The sequence below is a fragment of the Nilaparvata lugens genome, chromosome 8, assembly GCF_014356525.2.
Source record: "Nilaparvata lugens isolate BPH chromosome 8, ASM1435652v1, whole genome shotgun sequence".
Lineage (NCBI taxonomy): Eukaryota > Metazoa > Arthropoda > Insecta > Hemiptera > Delphacidae > Nilaparvata > Nilaparvata lugens.
The window spans coordinates 46,689,802-46,715,333 of NC_052511.1; the positions used below are offsets into that span (position 1 = coordinate 46,689,802).

At 35.7% G+C, this 25,532-nt stretch overlaps 1 protein-coding gene across 1 annotated transcript in view; it reads left to right on the plus strand.

Moving 5' to 3' along the window:
* LOC111044280 (WD repeat-containing protein 81) overlaps nucleotides 1-25,532 on the plus strand; it is a 103,877-nt gene that overhangs the window by 40,808 nt on the left and 37,537 nt on the right. Inside the window, 9 exon segments of the mRNA XM_039435165.1 lie at nucleotides 2,185-2,288; nucleotides 4,270-4,410; nucleotides 6,155-6,321; nucleotides 12,115-12,246; nucleotides 14,228-14,380; nucleotides 18,007-18,152; nucleotides 18,848-19,101; nucleotides 20,651-20,951; nucleotides 22,566-22,741. Coding sequence (XP_039291099.1) covers nucleotides 2,185-2,288; nucleotides 4,270-4,410; nucleotides 6,155-6,321; nucleotides 12,115-12,246; nucleotides 14,228-14,380; nucleotides 18,007-18,152; nucleotides 18,848-19,101; nucleotides 20,651-20,951; nucleotides 22,566-22,741 — 1,574 coding nt within the window.

Consider the following 25,532-nt stretch of genomic DNA (forward strand, 5'->3'; position numbering starts at 1 on the left):
TATGGAAGAAATATTTTAAACTAGCAGGGCACCCGTGCTTCGCTTCGGGAATTGAAAGATAAGATTATTTTTGTGAACCATTTATAATCTAAATTCTACCAACATTGTTATAATCGTTTTTGAGATTAGGCCACAACTTGGCATGAAAACTATTGAGTCAAATCATTCGATTAATCATTGATGTGTTGGAAGTGCTCTGTAGAATAGTAGTCCAATTGCAGCGAATTTTGTAAGAATATTGGGAAAAGGAACAACAACAACTATTTGGCCGTTTTAATAAATGACCCCTTTCTTCCGCCCAAGTTAAATTTTGGCCGAATTTCCTCATTCTTTGCAAACAGATTCCACAACGGACACTTCTGAAGTTTTGAAAATACCCTCCATATATCATACTGAATTATTATAATTTCATCAAAATTGTTTAAGCAGTTATCGCGATCGGATATACAAACAAAATTTAATTAGTCTTGATAGAATAGGATCACTTGATAGAAGTAACTCCCGTCATAAAAGTTTGTTTTATTAAAAATAAAAACTATCTCCCAGGAATAGCTCTGATTGAAGCAGCAGTGCCCTCGATAAATGCATTTTGATTCCAACTTGGTGCCAACCTAATGAAGTCATCTCAACTTAATGCCAACCTGTCAAAATTATTAATTAAGTTGCCAGTTAACAACTGTTTCGAAGAGATTGGGAGAAGAAGAATATACATGCTAAAAGACGAACTTTAAACCCTTAAAAACCACCCTTAGAGTTGAAATATCGCCAAAAGATTTCTTAGTGAGCACCTAGGACGTTTAAGGAAGCTATATTCCAAGTTTTGTTGCAATCCATCCAGTAGTTTTCCATAAATCGTGATCAGTAAGTCAGTGAGATAAGAATTTTATAAGTATAGATTAATGAAGTTTGAACACTAATTATGAAAAATCTAGAAGGAAAATTGAAATTTGGGCTTCCAGTTGCACGAGATTGATATTTTTAGAATCTATGTTCAAAATTTGGAGATCTAAATCATTCCCGTTTTTCCGGTATGCAATCCACAAGTTGACATGTTTTGATGCGAACAAACGAACACACGAACAAACAAAACCCTACTCTCTCTTATTATATAGATGCAATCCACAAGTTGACATGTTTTGATGCGAACAAACGAACATACGAACAAACACAACCCTACTCTCTCTTATTTTTTTTTTTCAATGTTCAATTTATTTCAATTTATTTATTTATTAAAAACACACATAACAAGACAAAACAAAATTATAAAGAATTTGAAACAAATAAAACACAATAAAATGTTACAAATATAAAAAACCATGGGCTTTGTGGTTGGGTGTGTTGGAGAAGAGAAAAAAAAGAGAGGAAGATACCTCTTAAGACTAATATTATATAGATGCAATCCACAAGTTGACATGTTTTGATGCGAACAAACGAACACACGAACAAACACAACCCTACTCTCTCTTATTATATAGATTAGAAAGATCCATTACCCTGTGACATTAAATACTTTATCCTATGATTTTTCTCAAGAATATCCTATGTAAATAATATTGTAGACGTTATGTGTTCTAGGAAGAATGCATGATTTGACTTTTTTACAATGATCTTTTGGGACATCAATTCAATATATATTTTTTCGTGATTTTTATAGCACCTAGTTAAAGACTAATAAGCTATTCTATTTTGACATAAATTGATAAGAATATTGTTTGTGAAGGTAAAACCCATTGGTTAAGCCTTCTATATTGGTCAAGGATTAAATAAAGATAATTTTTAGCATAAAAGGATACAGTATTCTGCCTTTGCACTTCCAATTGAACACTTTAGCACTAAACTAATTCGTGTGGCTTTCTGCGTTGCAGTCTTCTTACTCCATGCACGTTGAGCAGCTGGATTGCTTCCACGTTCACATGTTGATGAAGTCTTTTCTCATGTTTTTCTGCAAATCTTTGGATTTTCACTGATGACTGTCGCCACTCCCAGGTCGCGGTGGAGATCAGAGTTCCTGATGTACCAAGGAGCGTCTACACAACTTCTGAGTACTTTATTCTGGAAGCGCTGGATGATGTCGATATTGGATGGAATTCAATATGGCTGACTGATATTGCCCCCTCTCAGTTGAATTGTGCTGTATTGTATTGTATTATATTTTATAATGTTGTATCGTGTTTTATTCTACAGGGGGCGCAGTAACACCCCTGGGAACTCCACCCCCTTCGGCCCATCAGCTGTTGCAACCCAGTCTTTCGTCTAGTGTGCTACCGTTCCCTGATACATTCCCACAGGTAAATTTATTTAGAATTTCAAAATTTAATGAAAAGATCTGATTGTAGAACAAGGCAAACATGATATTATGTTATCATCAAGATTAAAATAAAGATTAAAGATTATTAAACATATGATTCTCAGTCTGTAATGGAATTCACTGCCTGAAATATTAACTGCCTCGAACGTCCACCTTTAGCGTTCAGGGGGGGGAGGCGTTTGGTAAACTACAATGACGAAATTCCTGAATCGAAATTTTATTGTAAGGCTGTGCAAAGGCTTAAAATAAACTTTCTACTCGCAATATTTTTCCAAGTGTTTTGATTTGTATATCATCAAGCTATCAAAATGAAAAGTTTTCTCAGGAAAACATTTTTTTCCGATCATTACTTTTTGAAATATGAGCGCCTGAAGTTTGAATTTTTGGGACAGAACATTTCAAATTTGGTAAGAGATTGTATTGTTGATCCAGTAAAACAAAATTTTCTAAAAATATCAATTTTTGAAAAAGTTATTCAATTTACCAAAAATAACTCAAAGTTATTTTTGGTTATTTTTAGTAAATTGAATAACGTTTCCAAAAATTGATCTTTTTAGAAAATTTTGTTTTACTAGATCAACAATACCATGAAGAATTCATCCTCTAAATCTCATGGATTCATCTCTTACCGAATTTGAAATGCTCTGTCCCAAAAATTCAAACTTCAGGCGCTCATATCTCAAAAAGTAATGATAGAAAAAAAAATGTTTTCCTGAGAAAACTTTTCCATTTTGATAGATTGATGATATACAAATCGAAAAACTTTGAAAAATATCGCGAGTAGAAAGTTTATTTTTAGCCTTTGCACAGCCTTAAAATGTCAATAACCATTGACTGAATAATATTTTATGACATAGTCACATCTAACCATTGACTGAATAATATTTTATGACATAGTCACATCTCATGTAGAATTAAATTATTAGTTGACTTGAATGTGCTTATGCGGACGATGTAGCAATAATTGCAAGAAGGAAAGATGTCCTACAGGAAACGTATTTGTTGCTAGAAAGAGAGGCGAATAAGATTGGCTTGATAGTGAATGAAAGAAAAACGAGGTACATGAAAATATCAAGTAGTCAAGCAAGAAGAGTTCCACAAAACCTCCGAATTGGAAATAAAATCTTTCAAGGTGTAAGGAACTTCAGCTACTTGGGGGTTGAACTAAATAACGAGAACAATATGGGTTACAGCATAAAGCAAAGAGTATTGGCTGGAAATAGAGCATACTTCAGTAACATGAAACTTTTGAAGAACAGGCTCATATGTAGAAACACGAAACTTAAAAGATATGAGAGCCTAATTCGACCTGTTGTAACGTACGGCTGTGAATCTTGGACGCTAACAAAAGAAGACAAAAACCATTTAGGCGTTTTTGAAAGGAAAATCCTAAGAAAGATTTATGGTCCAGTTAAAGAAGGAGAGGAGTGGAGGAGAAGAACTAATTCAGAGCTAGAGGCATTGATAAAAGGCCGAAATATTGTAAAATTTATAAAGGCACAGCGGCTTAGATGGTTTGGACATATCTGTAGAATGAACGAAAACAGAATGCCTAAAATAATATTCAAGGAGAGGCTACATTCAAGAAGAAAGATAGGAAGGCCGAGAATAAGATGGGAAGATGAAGTGAGAGACGATCTCCAAAAAATGGGATATAGGGGATGGAGACAATTAACAGAGGACCGAGAAGCGTGGAGAGCTGTAGTGGTGGCGGCCAAAGCTCATATTGGGCTGTAGTGCTGAAAAAAAAAGTTGACTTTAATCTAGCTTCAATATTGTCTCTTAGGCCTGATTACACAAAAATTGGTTAAATTTTAATTGTGATTGATTTCACGAGAGCCAATCATAGAAGGCTTTTTTCAAAAGACGGTTTCTCTTATTGGTTCTCGTAGAAGTAATCAGTATTAAAATTTAACCGGCTTTTGAGCAACCGGCACTTAATGTTGTAATTTGTTTTGCAGGTGTATAACATGTTCAGGTGCCTTCAAGAATACGAATCTGCCTTACTAGATCTACAGAGAGTTATGATTAAAGACAGTCTGGATGGTGTTAATAGAACAGAGGGCCTGGGATCACTTGCTGAGCGCATCAATGAACTGAAGGTTAGTATTGCAATATAATCACTTCAAATCTAGATTGATGTCCGGTTTCACAAAGCTCAGTCAAGCAATTCGAACATGGTCGAATCGCCTACGCTTTACAGTGTGAGAACGGCACAGTATGAGAGACTACCAGCGTCACATAGCTTCACAAAAAACAACGCCCAGGACTATCGACTTGAGTTAACAGTGAAATTTGGAACATAAACACCCTATACCAAGGGATATCATGTGCTATTTTTTTTTTACTTTCCTTGCGCCATTACCATAGGTAAGGAAAGTATTGCTTTCTAAAAAAATTTAAGATACCCTAATTTCATGTTTTCTATACGTTTCAAGGTCCCCTGAGTCCAAAAACATGATTTTTGGGTGTTGATCTGTGTGTGTGTGTGTGTGTGTGTGTGTGTGTGTGGTGTGTGTGTGTGTGTGTGTGTGTGTGTGTGTGTTTGTGTCTGTGAACACGATAACTCCATTCTTAATTAACCGATTGAATTTTAAACTTAAGGTCCTTATACCATGAGGATCCGACAATAGGAAATTCAATTCAAAATAGCGGAAAAATTGTGGATAATGACTAAAAAACCATGTTTTTCACGGTTTTCTCGAAAATGGCTCTAACGATTTTCTTCAAATTTATACCATGGATAAGCCCTATCAACTGGCATGAGTCTCATTTCTGGGAAAATTGCAGGAGCTCCGTAATATTCTTGAGATAAATGGCGGATAATCACTAAAAAACCATGTTATACACGGTTTTCTCGAAAACAGCTCTAACGATTTTCTTCAAATTTATACCATTTATAAGCCCTATTAACTGACATGAGACTCATTTCTGGGAAAATCGCAGGAGCTCCGTAATATTCTTGAGAAAAATGGCGGATAATTACTGAAAACCCATTTTTTCACGATTTTCTCAAAAATAATTTGACAGATTTTTTTCAAATTCATACCCTGTATAGTTATATATCAGCTCTATTAACTGGCATGAGTCTCCTCCCTGCGAAATTAACAGGGGGTCCACCCCATTCTTGAGAAATATTTACTTTGTAACCTCCTTCTCGTGCGTGAGGTAGGTAGGTAGAGCAGTTTATTCAAAAGAACACATGTCGATATTTTATTTGTAGAACAGCTGTTTTGACAACTTTTAAAAAATCCTCAAATTTCATAATTCAAACAAAAGAAAATGTACTCTGAACACAATCACAATAGTATAATCGTAGTTTTAATTATTTAGCCGCCAATCGGCATAATGTTATTGCGCTAGATTATCCTCGTTTAAGAATGAGGCTTATAGATCAATGAGCAAGGAAAGTTGTGTGAGTGTACCACACCAGATTTTTTTCTCTATGATATTATTGTACAATATCAGAACCTACTTATAACATCAGGCCTCACACTCAGAACAAACTGCTATTAAGTAAATGCTAATAAATGCTATAAGTAGACCTGATGTTTTTAGAAGATACTGATGTTTTATAATAATATTGGCCGTCTGGGGATCCTATTATGAAATAATTAGACGATAAGTCTACTTCCTTTCATTCTTGACATTCATTCATACATATTTCATGTATTCCATACAGGACATTCATATGTAATCGTGGACTGTTGTATAAATTAGAATTGCAACCCTTTTGGGTGTAAGTCTGTGGTACTCTTCTGAAAGTTGTGTAATTCTGTATGATTATATTACTTAACTTATGAATTATCTTATAGAATTTGTTGACTATTTTCTATATGTTTGCAGGTGAAAAGTCTGGTAGAAGACATAGAAAACCTGGTGGAGCGTTCGTCGGCGTCTCTGGTTTCAACCCCTGCTTGGATTCCACTTCTGTTGCCGCATATCCTACCTCTGCTCTCGTCACATGAGACCCGTATCACGGCATCCTGGTATTTGTTCGACCCTATTGCTAGGTAATTACTTATCATGAACAGCCAAGCAATAGCAAATAAGGATAGCAAGCCAATGTTAAGGCTGTGCAAAGGCTAAAAATTAACTTTCTACTGGTGATATTTTTCAAAGTTGTTCGATATGTATATGATCAAGCTATAAAAATAGAAAAGTTTTCTCAGGAAAACATTTTTTCCCGATCATTACTTTTTGAGATATGAGCGCCTAAAGTTTAAATTTTTGGAACAGAACATTTCAAACTCGGTAAGAGTTCAATTCATGAGATTCAGAGGATAAATTCTTCACGGTATTGTTAATTGAGTTAAATAAAAATCTTTTGGAAATATCAATTTTTGAGAAAGTTATTCAATTAGGCTACCCAAAAATTACCAAAAATAACTCAAATAAAAGTTATTTTTGTTCATTTTAAGTAAATTGAATAACTTTCTCAGAAATTTATATCTTCAGAAAACTTTTGTTTTATTTTATCAAAATTACCATGAAGAATTCATCCTCTAAATTCCATGGATTTATCTCTTACCGAATTTGAAATGTTCTGTCCCAAAAATTTATACTTGTGGCGCTCATATCTCGAAAAGTAATGATCGGGAAAAAAATGTTTCCCTGAGGAAACTATTTCATTTTGATAGCTTGATGATATACATATCGAAAAACTTTGAAAAATATCACCAGTAGAAAGTTTATTTTTAGCCTTTGCACGGCCTTGAACAGAATCAGATACCAACCTCATATCGTGAATCTCACTAAAAAATCTTGAAATTTGAGACAACCCACTAACAGATTTTTAGAACAATATTCCCATCATTTTGTGTTTCTTTTGTTATTTGTTACTTTTATTAAATAATAATTGTTTCAATAATTTGACGCGCTTATGTAAAACATTGTGGCCATTGGATACCCATATTATTAAGGCCTTGTATCTGATAAAATAGGTAGGGAATTGAAGAGGAATGGATTTCATTAATAGATAACCGATTTTAAATAGTCTATTTAGCTGGAGTAAAGACAAAATTGATATTTGGGATAAAAGTGGGGTGTACAAACTTAAATGTGGTGATTGTAATGCTTGTTATGTGGGTCAGACTGGTGGAAGTTTCAAAAGTAGAAATAAAGAACACATCAGAGATTGGAATAAACAAATTGGGGATTCTAACTTTGCAGAACATTTGATAACAAATAATCACATGTTCACAGTTGAGGAGAATGTTGAGTTTCTGCATGTTAATAACAAAGGCAGATCTTTGAATATTCTAGAGGCTTTAGAAATAACAAAAGTAATTTTAAGGAAAATTCCCAGTATAGTTTAAATGACCAGATTCATTTCAACCAATAAAACACTACTAATTTAGTTTTATCATAGCATTGTAAGCATATATAAGTCAATAGTTTTTCCATTTACATATTTGTTTTATTATCTTTCACACTTGTTTTCTTGGTTCTTATTTTGTACTGAAAGTAGATTTTGTTATCATGGCGAGTCTGTTGCTTAAGCCGCCATTTTGTCACACCGTTGAGTGGGAGGAGACTGTCTAGCTGGGCCAATGGCAGGCGTTCATGCCCTTGTCCAATAGCAGTACTCGCCTACTAGTATAAATTCTGCTGCCCTTGTATTTAGTTTTAGCTTATCAGAGATTGACAATGGTGTAATAACCGAAACCGGTCTTTCTAAGTATCAATAAATCTGTGGTTTTTTGACAATTTCTTAGTCTTTATCATTCAATACTAGTAGTTCTGTGAACAGTAGACCTCACGCAGTATTCTCATCCACAAGTACCTGATTGAAACTATAGACCTTATGGAAATACAGCAATAGACTGGCTTCTCCACACATATGTGTAATCACTTGTCAGCTGATTTATTATGAATAATTCTATAGTCTGATTTTTACTCTAATATTGGCGTATGAAGGAGGCTCCTTCTTCCTTTTATATTCATCAAATCAAATCAAACTGTTTATTCCTCAAAAACAAAAACACAATACATGTTATAGCAGCAATAAAACTCAAGATATACACAGAATTATAACATGACTATGAGCCTAGTAGCCTATGTTGATATTATAATGTATATAAAATAAAATTTCTAAAAATACATGACCATGATTAACAAAAACTGTGACTGTTAAATTAATAAACATTGATAACTATTATTGCTGTTAACACAAATAACTGTTGAATAGGAGGAAGGTCCCCGCATGGGCTGTGCCTGTGCGCGGGGACCGAGTTGCATTGGATTTTAATCAAGTACTGCACCGTCTAATAGTTTGTTATTATTTTTAAGAAGAAAAATAAACATACACATATATGTTCACAGATGCATGTATAGACCTACACATACAAATGCATACCGTACATACATAGATAGATAGATAGATAGATAGATAGATAGAGAGAGAGAGAGAGAGAGAGAGAGAGAGAGAGAGAGAGAGAGAGAGAGAAGAGAGAGAGATAAGAATATAAGGATAATGAGGAAATTAATGTAGAATAGGATCTAAAATCTGAAGAGAAGATATAATATTATAGAACTGAGAATACAAAGAATAAAAATAAGATTAGTGATCATTGAAGATAATATATCAGAAGGGAGGAGAAACTATGAAATGTATTTTTAAATATAAGTGGTGTGGGCTGACCTTAACATATTTTTAGAAGATTCTCTACCAGTTTGAATTAGCCATGAGGTAAGCATTCTTTTGTAGATATTTGTGCTTGGTAAAACTGTACGCAAATCTGTTGGGATATTCTGGTAGATAATATGGATAAGGTGGTGAGGGTTGGATGCTGATGCAGATCTATTGATAGGGGGGACAGTTATGCCGACATTAATTCTATATCTAGTTGGATAAACATGGTTCACAGGTTGCAACATATTGAAATTCTTTTAAAACCAAACAAAAGCAGGTTCTTGATAAAAAGTTGTCTCAGGTCCAGCACTTTAAATGAATTGAACAACGCTTCTGTGGGGTAACGGATCGGAACACAAAGAGCTGCCTTGATAATGGCCTTCTGGGTTATTTCCAAACACTTTACTGATGCATTTGTGGAACCTCCCCAGACTATAATGCCAAATTGAAGGATGCATTGTACAAATGCATAATATACCATTTTCAACTGTCCATGGTTGAGGATTCTGGACAACACAGAGAACACATAAATAAACTTCCTCAGCCTACCATTGATGTATGCAGTGTGAGCCGACCAGGAGAGCCGGCTATCAAAAACAACACCCAAATACTTGTATTTGTCGACCAGCTCAACAACTGGACACTGGCAGCCCTCCGCAACAGCACATGTATTGCAATGCAAGTGCAGCACCCTGCCATGAACATCACCTTGAGTCCGCAGGGCTAGCTCCATGTATTTAGTTTTACCAACATTCACAGACAACTTATTGTGGTCAAACCATTGCTTGACTTTCTTAAGCCCCTGGGCAGCCACACTGTAGACATCCGCCCATGTAGGTCCCTCAAACAGTAGGGCAGTGTCATCAGCATACAAGAACATCTGTCCATTCTGGAGGTTTACTCTTCCGAGATTATTCTGATAGATCAGGAAGAGGAGAGGTCCCAGAGTGCTGCCTTGAATTACTCCGTAATCTATGCATCTGACATCGCTCTCAACTCCATTCACCGACACCGTTTGAAATCTATCAGAGAGGTAACTCCTGAACCAGCTCAAGGCATTTCCATTAACCCCAATACACTCAAGCTTGTTCAGGAGGATGCTCCTATCCAAGGAATCAAAGGCTTTGGCAAGATCAATAAAAACTAATAGAGCCCTTTTACTACGATCAGTTAACCGGTGAACCTGGTCCGTGAGGCTAAACAGTGCGTCATCCATGGTGAGATCTCTCCTGAACCCAAACTGATTATCAATAAGCAATCCGTTCTGTTGAAGGTAGTTACAAAGTTGAAGTCTTACACATCTCTCCAGGATCTTTGAGATAATACTCAATAGAGAAATAGGCCTGTAACTACTGCACTCACCCCTATTACCCCCCTTATGGATGGGCACAACCTTGGCGAGCTTGAAGGCATGAGGAAAGACCCCCTGCAATATGCTTGAGTTGATAATATGTAGGAGAGGGACCTTCAAATACTCCAAGGAGTCCTTGATCATATCTGCAGTGATGCCATCACACCCAGGTGCTGACCCTCCTCTCAGCTCACTAATGCAGTTCACCAGATCCTGCTCAGTGATAGTCTCCAAATTATTATTATTATTATTGCTAAGAAATGAATCAACCTGTAGGTTTCCTTTGCAACGTTTAGAAGCAGATAATTCATTAATATGTTGCCACAGCAACTTTGGCTTACCATGAGATTGTAAAATTTTATTTTTGTAGTAGGTTTCTTTGGCTAACTTGATAGTTGTGGATAAATAATTCCGGTATCTTTTGAACTCATTAAGAAGTGCTAAATTGAAAGGCTGCAGCTTAACTCTTTTACTTAATTTGTCTCTATGTCTGATAGAGTTTATAAGTCCCTGACTGATCCAAGGCTTGATCTTTACGTTTCTGTGTCTGTAGCTAGATGTTATAGATGATGCCTCAATCAATTCTTCATTTGGCTAACAAAGATATGAGCAGATTCACAAACAGGTTCAATTCTAGTGACCGCATTCCAGTCATGCTCCCTGATTGAATTCATTAGTCGGATCTTATCAACTCTTTTTATAGGGTCCCTTTGAGAATTACTGGAGAAATGTTGAGCCACCCTTCCCCACTCAACCATGGTCATATAGTGATCAGTTACATTGGTCTTAATAACACCCGCCCGAAAACCATCAACACTCCTTGAATCAACAAAAAAGTGATCTATACAACTACTGGAATTAAAAGTGACACGTGTAGGTTTGTCAATGCAAGACACATAACCTGCACCGTACAAAGTGTTCATATACTGTTCTCCTAGAAACATTCTGTTCTCCTCCAAAATACAACAGTTTAGATCCCCCACAATCCAGTTAATATGGTCTTTGGATCGATTATTGCAAAAAACTTGCAATTCATCAATAAATACTCGCATATCCGCGTCGGTAGATGGGCTGCGATACAATGCCAAGACACAGAACCTAACATTTCCTCTACTTAGAAGGAGATTCAGACCAGTGGCACCATGTAACCGGACTTCAATGGAAGATACGTTAAAATTATTATTTACATAGCAGATCACACCGTCGTTTTGGTTCCTTCTGGACGTGCTACTGAAAGAAGTGTAGCCCTGCAGATGAGTTAGACAACCATCATCGCCGAACCAAGTCTCTGTCAGGACAATAATATCAAACTTGACTCTACAATCCTCCAACACGACCAAAAACTCATCAAAATGTTCATCAAATATTATCAAATATCATAAAATAACTCATCAAATATTATCCTTGAAATGCAAAATTTCCAAAAACCTTGTATATACGTCGACGTGCAATTTAAAAAGGAACATACCTATCAAATTCCATGAAAATCTATTTGCGCATTTCGCCGTAAATGCGCAACATATAAACATTTGAACATTAAGAGAAATGCCAAACCGTCGACTTGAATCTTAGACTTCACTTCGCTCGGTCAAATAGAATCTATAAGGATGGAGAAATAAACAACATATGCGCAACATATTAACATATAAACATCCAAACATTTAAACATTAAGAGAAATGCCAAACCGTCGACTTGAATCTTAGACCTCACTCCGCTCGGTCAATGAATAATCACCACAATATCATCTTCTCAACTACACAAAAAGTACAAACATTGTATGTCTTTACTAAAGAGATTGATTGATATTATTTTGGTTTCAGAGCTCTAGGCCCGGTGCAATCAAGGCAGATTCTGTTGGAACCAATGAAGAAGTTGTATGACCGGGAAGCAGTGACTGAAGCCGAATGTGAGAACGCCACACGGCTCAAGAAACGTATCAAAATATATCACAGGTAATCTCCCATATTATAATATATTATACATAATATCGGGGGACCGAGCTTTGCTCTGGAGTGTAAAAGCATAGACAATTTTTAACGAAAGATTGAATTTATAGTTTATATCTATTTATTTATTTTCTCAGTCGTACAATAAGTTTTTCGCCCCACTTGGATGTAATGAGCTGGTTTTCGTGCGTCATATGGAGGCCGAAAATGATTGTTTTCTGACCAGGCCGGTAAAAGTTTTACGGCCCTAGGGCTGTAAAATAACCTTGAAGTCAGCTGATTCTGATTTGATGTGAACGTGTTTACAAAATGGTTTATGAAACGGAATCAGTTTATGCTTCTAGAATTGAATAAGTATTCTGCGATAAGATACTATCATTTTATTTGGATGAATAAAATACAGATAAGATATATATTATAAACTATTCAAATTCGATTTTCAGAGTAGGATAGAACTTCTAACCTAAACTTCCGAAGTCAACGACAACAGGCATTGTTGACGTTGACATTCAGATTGGCCAAATTTCAAGTGTGCTAATACAGCTGATCAAAAAACTTTTCATTATTTGTGTTTATTATTCAAGAATCAAAACATTTATGATAATATCATCTTATTGTCATTTGGAAGAATAAAAAGTATAAACTCAACCTCTTACATAATTGAACATAATCTTTTAGGTTATTTAGGCAAATCAGAATAAAAAATAAAAATACTTGGACAATTTCCTGATATTCAGATTATCTCAGATTTGCTAGAGCTATCACCTTCTTGTTTTACTTTCGGAAGTGCCTAATAAACAATTATTCTCATATTTATATTGTTTATTTTTCTGTGTGGCGAAAAATAACGTTCTCACCATGGGCAAAAATGTTTTTCGACCCTAGGTGCGAAATATACTATTACAGTTATATGAGGAGGCACAACAGGCTTATGCCCAAAACTGTCCCTTTTCAAATTTATACTACAGTCCAAATCAAAATCTAGGATAAGCTACTATCACTCATCAAAATAACAATTTATTCACACTTCAAAAAACAAACACATCATCAATTACAAATAGTATACTATGAATTCGATTTAGAATGATATACTATGTTTGCTACACTATTTGTTAATATACTATGAACTATTCTACACCAACAGCATCTAGTTACTATTTTGGACTTTCTGAAGTAGACATGTTTTCTAAAAAAAAGAGAAATAAACAAAAATAAGTTTCTGTTGCTGAATTTTTCTTCTCGTGAGATCAGCTGGATGATCCCACACACATGCACTCATTCACTCACTTCCACGGTATCGACAGACGACAAAATTTCCAGCTGTTTCTCCAAAGACGTATTTATCCTTTTAATTTCCTTCAGCGTGTTATCCCAGGCTTGAGACCCAGTGCAATCGAATCTTCATATCATAAACCTACTTTGTTCCAAATTTCGTGAGAATCATTAGAGCCGTTTTCGAGATCCGGTCACATACAGATATATATATATAAACATAAAAACATCTAAACTAGGAGTGGCCGTAGTCGAGTGGATCAGATGCTGGCTTTATGATTCAGAGACCCGGGTTCAAATCCCGGCCCGGGCAAGATATTTATCTCGGGCCACTCCCGTGTTTCGGATGGACACGTTATGGACCGTCGGTCCCGGCTGCCTAAAAAGCAGTCGTTAGGTCATGTCAGAGGCCCTGAAATTGATCAGTTGCGACCTGAAAACTCTGACACCAGACCTGAGCCAGCCAGGTCACTCGATATTATTATTATTTATCTAAACATATAAACAGAAATTGCTCGTTTAATAATATAGGATACTTCCTCTCCTTTCTTCAATTTACTTCAACTTTTCCTATAACTTTCCATATATATAGCATAGAGAAAAGATAGATATCTAATGGTATTGGGCGTTTATTTCCAAATTTGATTGTTTGTTCATGCCGTGTTTCATTGTATTAAAGTTATCATTAAGTTACATATTTTTTTTCGAATTTCAGGAGCTTTCTGCTGCGACTAATTGTGAGATTTGGGCTGAAAACGTTTCTGGACCACTTCACTCGACCTCTGGTGGAGGCTGTCGGAGGATATCATGACTTTGATAGCACTTCCATTTGTGGTATAAGAGCTGCCAACAACATAGCTGCTGGCAAGTAAGTATTATCATGGATAAAACGCAGTCGTTAGGTCAAGTCAGAGGCCCTGAAATTGATCAGTTGCGACCTGAAAACTCTGACACCAGACCTGAGCCAGCCAGGCCACTCGATATTATCATAGAGAAACAATAGCGTGAGTAGATATCCCATGGTATAGGACGTTTATGTCGTAACTTCTACTGTTATCTCAAGCCGATTACTGTCGATTTTTACTGTTTTGACCGGGTAAGAGTGTATGAACGACACAATATGAGAGACTACCAGCGTCATAAAGCTTTACGGAAATGAACTACGTGGACTTTTGGCTTGAGATAACAGTAAAAGTTGCGACATAAACGCCTCATACCATGGGATATCTATTCATGCTATTGTTTCTCTATGATATTATTATTATTATAGATAAAAGATAGCATAGGATGATATGTCATGGTATAGGGCGTTTATGCTCCAATTTTCACTGTTAACTCAAGCCGATAGTCCTAGTAGTTTTTGGTGAAGCTATTTGACGCTGGTAGTCTCTCATACTGTGCCGTCCTTACAATCTCACCCCAAGATAACAGTAATAATGGACAGTAATCGGCTTTAGCTAACGGAAAACCGGCTTGGGGTACAATCTCAACGGGGAAGACCAGGTGGTTTCTCTTTCATCACAGAACCAGTACTTCTAAACGCTGCAACCCATCGGAATACAGTGTTTCGATCAGGCACGGCCCCCCGACGTCCAACTCTAAAATATTGACGGAAAAGCGTTGCACTTTGACTCCCGACTCATTGTTTCTAAAAAACTTCTCGACAGCGAACACACGATGTTGTACGTTCCAACTCTCATAGCAACTGAAATGGCATAGTATGGGTCGTCTGCCAACATTCGTTCCAGGGCGATACCCCTTCCGTCGCCGAGTAATAGCGGTTCGAAAAACATGCGTATCATCTGCACCCCTCTGTAGAATAGAATAGAATAATGATTCATTGACATAAAAAAACAATACACACTTTTCAAATATAAATTAAATCATAAGCTTGGCTTCTAAGCCGTCAGCTGAAGATGGAGTTTCATAATTATTTAGTTATGCATATATTTCAATCATACATTAGTGACTATAGTAGTATTTAAAGTTATACAGTTTAAACAAAATTTCATAAGAATTTAATAAAAGAAACATATTATGAGACTAAAACTATGATTAATATTAAATTTAGAGAAAAGCTCAAAACAAAGCACAATGCGAATGATCAATTATTGAAATTATCTACTAAAAACCATCGGTATTTCCATGTGTCCCTACAATATAATGCTAAGCTCTTCCAATTTTTGCCATTCATAAAGTCCTTGAACTCATCCATTTGCAAAAGTGCCTCTCCCAACCACTTCCTTCTCCATTCTCCTAACACTGGACATCTTGCTATAAAATGATAGATATCCTCCTGCTCTTTTCTATTGCATAGCGAACAGCACCAATTTGTTTCCGGCATCCAAGGTCTGTAGTTCAAGTCAATTAATTCTCCTCTCGCCTTCATAATCCATCGAACCTCCGTAAATTTCAATTTAAGATAGCTATCCTTTCCCAGGCTATGGTTCAGACTTTTGTATATCAGATGATATTCTGCATATCTCGCCTTAGCCTGCAAGTTTTCCAAATTCTTTTATCTCACTCCCTCTGTCAACTTTTTCAATTCTTTTTTCCAGTTAGGAACACTTCGAACACCCAAATTAATCTCAATTCCCAAATCTCCGGCTAACTCATTCCAACATTTATACCAAGACAATCGTTGATTAATTATCTGGAAAGCCAACTTTTTCGGATATCTCCCATCTCTATATGATAGTACTTTAAGAATGTAAGCTACCTGCAAGTTGAGGGTAAATTCATATAAAGGCGACTCCCTAGTTTCCAAGAGAAGAAGATAGTTAGGTGTATTCGAGGGCAATCCAAACAATCGCTTTATAAAGAGTCGCTTAAGCTTCTCCTCTTCATCAAACCTTCTATATCCCCATACTTGCGCTCCATAGCACATAACTGCCCTAGCAACCGCTCTAAACAATATCCACTTTGACTACACAGGCACACTCGCCTCACTGACCATATGCTTCCTTGCTGCATTCAATCCCATCTTTGCACACTTCAATTTTTCACTCATATGATTTGTAAAACTCAAATTTGGAGTAAGTATCATATCTAAATACTTATATCTATTTACAACCTTGCACCACTCTGTATAAGGGGTAACCTGTTGTTTCCATAAATGAATAAACTAGTAGTTCTGTGAACAGTAGACCTCACGTAGTTTTCTCATCCACAAGTATCTGATGTTACCTGCTCTAGTTGATGCAGTTGAATCACAATTCACAGTTGAATAATAATTTACTCTTAAAAACTGTTATTTGTTATCTCTAAGATAAAAAACTCACTTATGTTAATAAACTCAGTTCACGTTTGAATTTGTATCCCATATGATGATTTATCCAGTTCCGTGATAATCTTTCCATTTGATAAAAATATTTCTCAACTACTTTAAAATTATTTTTTCTCCAATCAAGAATATTATAATTTCTTCAGCATTATTTAGTTCATTTAATCATTTTTCATTCTATTTTCAATCACCTATCAAATTTGTTTTTAAAATGTAAGAATATTAATATTGATTGGCGCGCATCATAAAAAATATTGAAACCCTACCTTATAGAAATAGACACGGCCAGACATCTGTGTAATGCACGCAATGAAGAATCCTCTTGTCAGCTGATTGATTATGAATAATTCTATAGTCTGATTGATCCTATCTTCAAAGTAGATGATATATATATAGTGAGGTCCACGTTTTAATGGCAGTATTTTATCAACTTTGGTTTTGCTATCCTTGTCTATCATTCGACAAAGCCGGTGGTACTATCTTTTTCTAGGTCCACAACGATGCCAATTATGTTTTTGACAGTGTTGAAATATTTATTTACTTTATTTATTTATTTACAGTGCAAATAACACTAATGTAATCACATTGGTAGATAGAATAATAAGGTAGTCCTTGTGCTATTTTTCTTCCAAATTTATAGATGGCAAAGTCCAAGATGAGGTTAGAATTTCACGTGTACAATTTTTATAAAATTTTGGTCCAAAATAAACATTAAAACTATAAATTTTGAATTTAGATGGCTTAAATTGATAAATTAATTAGAAATATTCCACCCAATTGCAACTTTTAACGAACAATATTGAGTTATTTAAGAAATTTGTAACTATTCAAGAAACACAAACTCGTAAACACTAAAGCTCAGCTGAGCATAGCGATGAAATATAATTAATTAATGCAGAGAATCGGCATCGCTATTCTCCTATCTTTATCCACTGCCATTATAACGTGGACCTCACTATAGTGATATCAGAATATGAAGGAATTCCTTTTCTTTTCATATTATCCTTTAAATGCAAAATTTCAAAAAACCGTGTGCATATATCGACGCGCAGTTGAAAAAGAAATATTCCTGCCAAATCTCATCGAATTCTATCAACGCGTTTGGCCGTTACATACAGACAGACAAAAGAAAATTCGCGTTAAAACATAGACCTCACTACGTTCGGTTAATAATTTATCTATATAATATAATAAATAAAAATGTTTTTCAGCTACGGTGACGTGGATGATGCTCTGTATGCTGGTAACAATCCTTTGTCGCCACTGGATGAGGATTCATCAGTGGATTCAGCGGTCGAACCGGTTCCTGTCTCTCAAACTGACAAAGATGCCTGTCTCACCAACAGACCTGAAACTGGTATTTGTTCATACAATTATTCATTAATTCATTCTTCTATTTACTTGATTTAATCGCCTTGATTCACTTGATTTAATTCATTCAATCATTCATTCTTCTATGATCTAATCGGTGTATTTATTTGAATCCGAAGAAGATGCCAGTCTTAGCATCACACCTGAAACAGGTGTGACATTCATCTAAAGCTGCGTACACATACTCGTGCTTCCAACCCGCACCGAGCACGCTCCTCCCTCGTACCGCCCACGTACCACCATCGCACAGCAATCGCTCCGCCTCCGCTCTCTACTCGCACCGATCATGAACGTTACGGAAGATGGTAGATCTTCTCATCTTCTCGCGTTCCCCGGTCGAACCATTGTTGCTCGCCGGTCGATCATCAATCGCTCTGCTGGAGTGACGTTCGGTCTTGGAGCGGAACGAAAGTCTGTACGCACCTTAATAATTAATTTAGGCATTCATTCTTCAATTCATTTGATTCAATCGTGGTATTTGTTTGAAACCGAAGAAGATCTCAGTCTCTGTATCCACTACCTCCGTAAACAGAGGTTTACGGTGGTAGGGCTGTACCGTACCTGAAACTGGTGTTTATTCATCTATTGATTCATTCATTCGTTAATTTATTCATTTGGCTCGGTCAATTACTCTCATTTGACCTCGATTTATTTATTACTTTTTCTCTCTTTTTATCACAGAAGTGTTCGTATTCGAAGCGGAAGAAAGTGAAACTGAAGACACTAACACAGCGACAGCAACCGACCCGTCTAGAACACTGAACCTTGACGATCAGCTGTCGATTGACGAGCAGACGTCAGCTGACGAGTTGCCCTTGGACCAGGGTGAAGGTCACAGCGGGGAGAGTCAAGGTCAAGGTCACCAGCCCAGCTGGCGCAGCCGACAACGTAGCGAGGACTCGTTTAGTTGCAGCGATGTCGGCGAATATACTAAGGTGAGTTTAGTTAAATAGTTAGGCCTATCTAATTACTTAATCATGTAGACTTACATAACTTAGACATAGCAGACAACAGAGTTAGCAACAACAACAGAAAAATATAAATGAATACATAGATTCTATATTTTTCAGATGTAGCTAGGTTGTGTATCACTGGCATCATTTAGTTACACTCAAATAAAATTAACAAAGATTTTAATTTTTAAAATACTTCCAAAATAAATGAAATCAAAATCAAGCAGCTGAAAACGTCCAAACTTTAAAGAGGATACATAAAATTAACAATATAGTTTGTCATCAATCTTGCAGTTTTGGAAACTTTACGAATGAGTTGATTCGTTCCCAAGTTTGAAATAGAGAGAGTTGAATTTTTTTGAAGTATTACATTTTTATTGCATATTGTAACTTTCTATACTGCTAATTTTAGTAAAACTATCCTATTTTCTGAAAATTTATGTGTACAGTTTGAAGCAGTGAACTCTATTCTACGTTACGTTATTAAGTGGTGGAGAGTAAAGACCTACCCTTAATTACAATTTTGTCATCTATCTTCATTCTTAGAACTTAGAAGAAATAGTAAAGTTAGGATCAACTCACACTTACGCGACTCAGGTGGAGAAGAGACTCGACTCCAGTCGAGAACATGTGTTTTCAAATGGTGAAGTCGCGGAGACTAGAATCGACTGGTCTGAATGTCACCATTTGGAAACACAAGCTCTCGACTAGAGTCGAGTCTCTTCTCGACCTGAGTCGCGTAAGTGTGAGTTGAGCCTTAAGGTGCGTACAGATATACGCGCCGCGAACATGAGCAATTCACTTTTAATCAGCTGACTATATCTGTATTTTTACAGAGACGGTAAGATACAGATATAAAAAGCTTGGCATCAGCTGATTAAAAGTGAATTGCTCTTGTTCGCGGCGCGTAAATCTGTACGCACCTTTAGGGAATCGCCTGACTACCTCTTCAATTATTTAAAATTATATAGCTATATGTATAGTTACAATTACATAGTTACAATGTACACAGTTCTAATTGATGAATGATAATAAATCAATAAATTGCTTCCTTATATATTAATTTTACTATAATTCCCTTCTGTGAATAAAATACCATTAAAAAGCCTATTATTCAAAATTTTTGAATAATAATAATTTTTCAATCTATTGTTTTTCATATACAGTAGTTCTATTCAATTCAATTCTACTCTATCCAACCCAATTGTCATTTGTTCCAATTAGCCTATTGTCATCCCCTTTTCTTTTTTTCATTATTTTCTCCAATTTTATTTTCTTTATTTTGAAAGCTACACCATCTCATCTCAATTTTGTATTTTCAATTTCCTTTTCATTTAATTTTTGTTTTGTGTTTGTAAAATTTTCTTTTGTTAGTTGTTTGTGCACAAGGTTCTCCCTACTCAATTATTATGTATTTTCTTACATTCATACCATTATTTGATTTTTTTCACAATTTTATTTTATTTGTTTGTCCTTTTTTAGTTTGGTTTTGATTTTATTTGTGTGCGTTGTGTGTGTAAAATGTTGTCAGTTGTATGTGCGCGAGGTGTGTGAGGTGAGCGCGGAATCGGTGGTGTGGCTGGCGCATCGGCTGGGACCAATGCTGACTGCGCGCTTTTTGTCGCGGGATCTACTGCGCATGCTCGCACTGTGCTATACGGGCGCCGACAATCTGGCTACACTGCCGTCGGGGACTGCTATCACTGCTGCCACGTTGCCGCACTGTGCAACCGCTGCTGCTGCGACGTTGCCGCGTGGTGCAGAGCAGATGGGAGTGCTGGTTGGAGATGAGTCGGCCGGGAAGGTGTTGGAGTGTTTGGGGCTTATTACTGGTGAGTAAATTATGATTGCTGTGATGTATAATCAACTACAGACTGATTATAATCAGTCCAATAATATTGTAGATATTCATTGACTTGAATAACCTTTGGAATGGTATATCAAGTCTATTTCGTTATGTTTGTTTGTTTGTTTGTTTTTAAAGCTTCCCAGAGACTCTAATCAGAGTATAGGAATTGTCAAAAATCTATAATACATATAGTATAGAATACTCCAACCATCAAAAAACTTTTCAACTTTTCAAAAATATCGACATCTTCACAATTTTTCAAGTGAGTAGGAAGCTTTCTAATAAATTTAAGGTCCATATATGTAGGTTTTTTCTCAAAAAGAGCTGTTCTGTGATACAGTGAAGCATAGTCTCCTCTATTTCTAGTATTGTATCCATGCGAATCAGCATTTCTAGTCATTTTCTTTCTTCTAACATGCATAATCACCTCATAGATATGAATAGAGGGAACGGTTAGTATGCCTAATTCTTTAAAGTGGTTCCTACAGGACTCTAAAGGCATAATACCTTTGATCGCTCTAACAGCTTTTTTTGGAGCTTGAACACCCTCTCCAAATTCTGGCACGACCCACCCCATACAATAATGGCATAGCGGATGTGTGACAGTATGAGTGAGTGGTAGACTGCCATTGTGAGTTTGGTATCATACAATCAGGACTCCAGATGCAATTCTCCCACAGAGCTGATCAGTATAGCAATCCCAAGAGAGATGCTGATCCAGAGCAACCCCTAGGAGTTTCACGAAATGAGGCTGGTTAACATTTTTTTCATTTATCTGTACATTAATAAGTTGATTTATCCTGGAATTATTTCTATGTGTAAACTGTAAAAAATGGGATTTTGATTCATTAATTCCTAATTTGAGTTGAGAGAGGTACTGGGCTATGGCATTAATGTTCATGAAAGATTATATTTCAAACACACTTGCATCCTGAGAGCTGCAAATGTATGATTATCTTTTTGCATTGGAATGTATTGTATATCTCTTTTTTAATTGCGCGTCGACGTATATTACAAGGTTTTTTGAAATTTTGCATTTCAAGGATAATATAAAAGGAAAAGGAGCCTCCTTCATACGCCAATATTAGAGTAAAAATCAGACTATAGAATTATTCATCATAAATCAGCTGACAAGTGATTACACAGATGTGTGGAGAAGCCAGTCTATTGCTGTATTTCCATAAGGTCTATAGTTTCAATCAGGTACTTGTGGATGAGAATACTGTGTGAGGTCTACTGTTCACAGAACTACTAGTAGATTGAACATAACTTATCATACACTTGATGAACATATGTGTTTGTCAAGTTCCGTTTAATCTAATAGACTCTATAAAGATGGAGAAATTAACATTTTGTTAATAACTTTGGTGTAAACGTAGCTTTAGATTTTGTCAAAACTAATCTTTATCGAAGTTTTCGACTTTGATGTCTCTGTCAAAGCTTGATGCTTTGTTTGATTACTTTTTAAAGTATGGTATTGTCTCTACATCAGCTGACCTTACATGTGAATAGTTAACATTATGAAGTTCATATGTTATTTAATTATCTTGCTACTTAAATTTTCCAATCAATTTAGATGTTTCCTTCTCGTTTCCAGCTCTGTACGGTGACCAATTCGTTGTACTACAATTCCTGCCGCACATCAGCGATCTGATATCGCTGTGCAAACGCAAACTAACGCTTAACCTGGAGGGAGGCCTCATCAGCTGTCTAGTCCTCTTCAAACATGTTCTGCCATTCATATCCGATGCTGTTCTCAATGAAATACTCCAGGTAGAACCATCCATCCACTCTTGAGATTATTTATTATATAATCTATTATGCCTGTTTTAAACTGACTGTCCAAACTGACAATGGCAGTCTACCACTCACTCATAATTTCAGACCTATGTATCGTGTGTGGTGGGTACAAAACCTATAGTGAGGTCCACATGACAATGGCAGTGCACGATTGACAATTATTGTATTTACTGTTTTTATGTATTATACTGTTGCTGTGCTTTTCTATCATACAACAAAACACATAGCACTATTTCTCTCTCGCTTTGCAATGTTGTCTATTTGCCAGAATATTTTATATTTACTTTTGACAATGACTGTACAAAACTGAACAAAAAATTCTCAGCCGCCATTTTTTTCTTCATTCTATCAAAATACTTGAGTACACAAGTCGTATAATTGATTTAAAATGTATTTTTGAAACGATGAAATAATTTTTAAACATTACCGTATGAGAAACACAAATTATAATACCTGAAATGACATTTTAAAAGTTGATAACTAACCATCCTAGACTTCATCGATGCTTCAGTTAGTCTACCCGTATAGGTTAGACCTACTCGTACCGGTATAAATAATATTGAAGAGTTATTTCAGAATTAATCTATTGAAATTACTTTTAAATAGGATTTCTATTTTTCTATTATTTTAAAAAGGAATTGGAATAGAATACCTACCAAATTACTCAATTTCTGTTGTTTTGAAATTCAGATCGTTGTATCACAGCTTTTTAAATTAGCCGCCATTTCAGGTTTGTATAAAAATAGAAATCTGATCTCAGTTATGGAAGCAAATTGTTGAATCAAATTATGAAAAAATATATTTTCTTGAATAATTTGATTATTTTATCAAGGAAATGATAATTCAATCAATTCAATTTGAAAGAATAAGACTTTGATATTGTCAATATCACTTTTATTTATTCGAAAATTAATTTATAATTTAGAACCAGGTTTCATGGTAAAACCTACCACATCTTCAGCTGAACTAATAAGTTTGTTGTTATTGGAGGAGGAAACTTATTAGTTCAGCTGAAGATGTGGTAGGTTTTACCATGAAACCTGGTTCTGAATTATAAATTAATTTTCGAATAAATAAAAGTGATATTGACAATATCAAAGTCTTATTCTTTCAATTATGGAAAAATATCACAACATCTCATACCATACAATCAATCAATTCAATTTATTAATGTCAACAAAAAATTAAAAAAAATAATTAATATACAATTCATACTTACAAACATAAAATACAAATTCTTTATAAAATAATGAATGTTACATAAAATATCATATTCTAAATAATATTGTTGCATCCCTCTTTAAGCAAAGCTTGTGATGAAGGATGGTGTATATCTAGAATGTTGGATAGCATAAGATACTAATTTACATCGTAATATTAATAACATAATTAGATTTTATAATTTTACATTACAATATCAAGAAAAAAAGAAAAAAGAAAATTCCATTCTCTTATGCTATTTTCATACAAATGTTGCTCTTGTAATCAGTATAGGCCTAATTGAGATTCAACTATGTGTTCTACATCAAAGATAAAGATCACCAATATTTAAAAATAAAACAACAAATTCTCTTCTTCTCTATTATACTAAGTAAGATATGTATTTTAAGAATAGAATTGAGATTTACAAACAGATTTGAGAAATAAATCAAAATTAGTCTTCATTTTGTCTCCCTAATAAGTAGTGTCGAAGATACTGTCTAAAAGTTTTGAAAGTGAAAGAATAATAACAAATTGGTATACATTGGGATGCTCCAGAAACTTCAAGCAACAGACGGTTTAAAAGTCTAGGACCATAATACGCTGCATGAGCACTGGCAGCCGCTGTTCTACAAGGTGGTTCTAGCAAAAATCTCTCAGATTGTCTACGAGTAACATAGCCGCCATGAGGGGCTATAGGGAATCTATTGGGCCACGAATAGACAAAACTAGCTAGGTCAAGATCATAAAAGTGCTCTTATTATTGGATTAAATTCAATGGAATGAATTGAGTAACAGCTGTGTACAGTCAGTGGAAAAATGGAGAGAATTGGCAACATTTTTCTCCTATCTTTCTTCACTGCCATTATAACGTGGACCTCACTATAGTCTACTCATGATGATGCTTGGGAAACCTCCCAGAACGCCGACATGCCGACAACTGTTTCAAGACGCAAGAATTCTCACACTTCACTGCTTGTACAAGAGAGAACGCATATTTTTCGGACCCATATTACTCGGCGTCGGGAGGAGGTATTGCCCTTGAACGAATGTTGGCAGACGGCCCATACAATGCCGTTTCAGTCGCTATGGAGCGTTGGAACGTAAAACATCGTGTGTTCGCTGTCGAGCAGTTTTGTTAGATACAATGGCCCATATGAATAAAACCAGAGCAAATGCTCATGAGCAAGAGCATGGAGCATAAGGTTTTGCTCATGAGCAAAAGGTAGAAGCAAAAGCATTTGCTCATTTTTATATGGATAAGCTTCACCTTATACTCTTACCTTATGCTCCTGAACTCTGGAGCAAATGCTCATGAGCAAGAGCATGGAGCATAAGGTTTTGCTCATGAGCAAAAGGTAGAAGCAAAAGCATTTGCTCATTTTTATATGGATAAGCTTTACCTTATACTCTTACCTTATGCTCCTGAACTCTGGAGCAAATGATCACGTATTTTAAAGATTTTTCATCAGCTGATTCGCTTTTGTAGCCTTACTTTGGTTTTATAGCTCACGGAAGCGCTAAATATGCAAGTAGGGGGCACCGCTTGTGTTTGCGTCGTCTG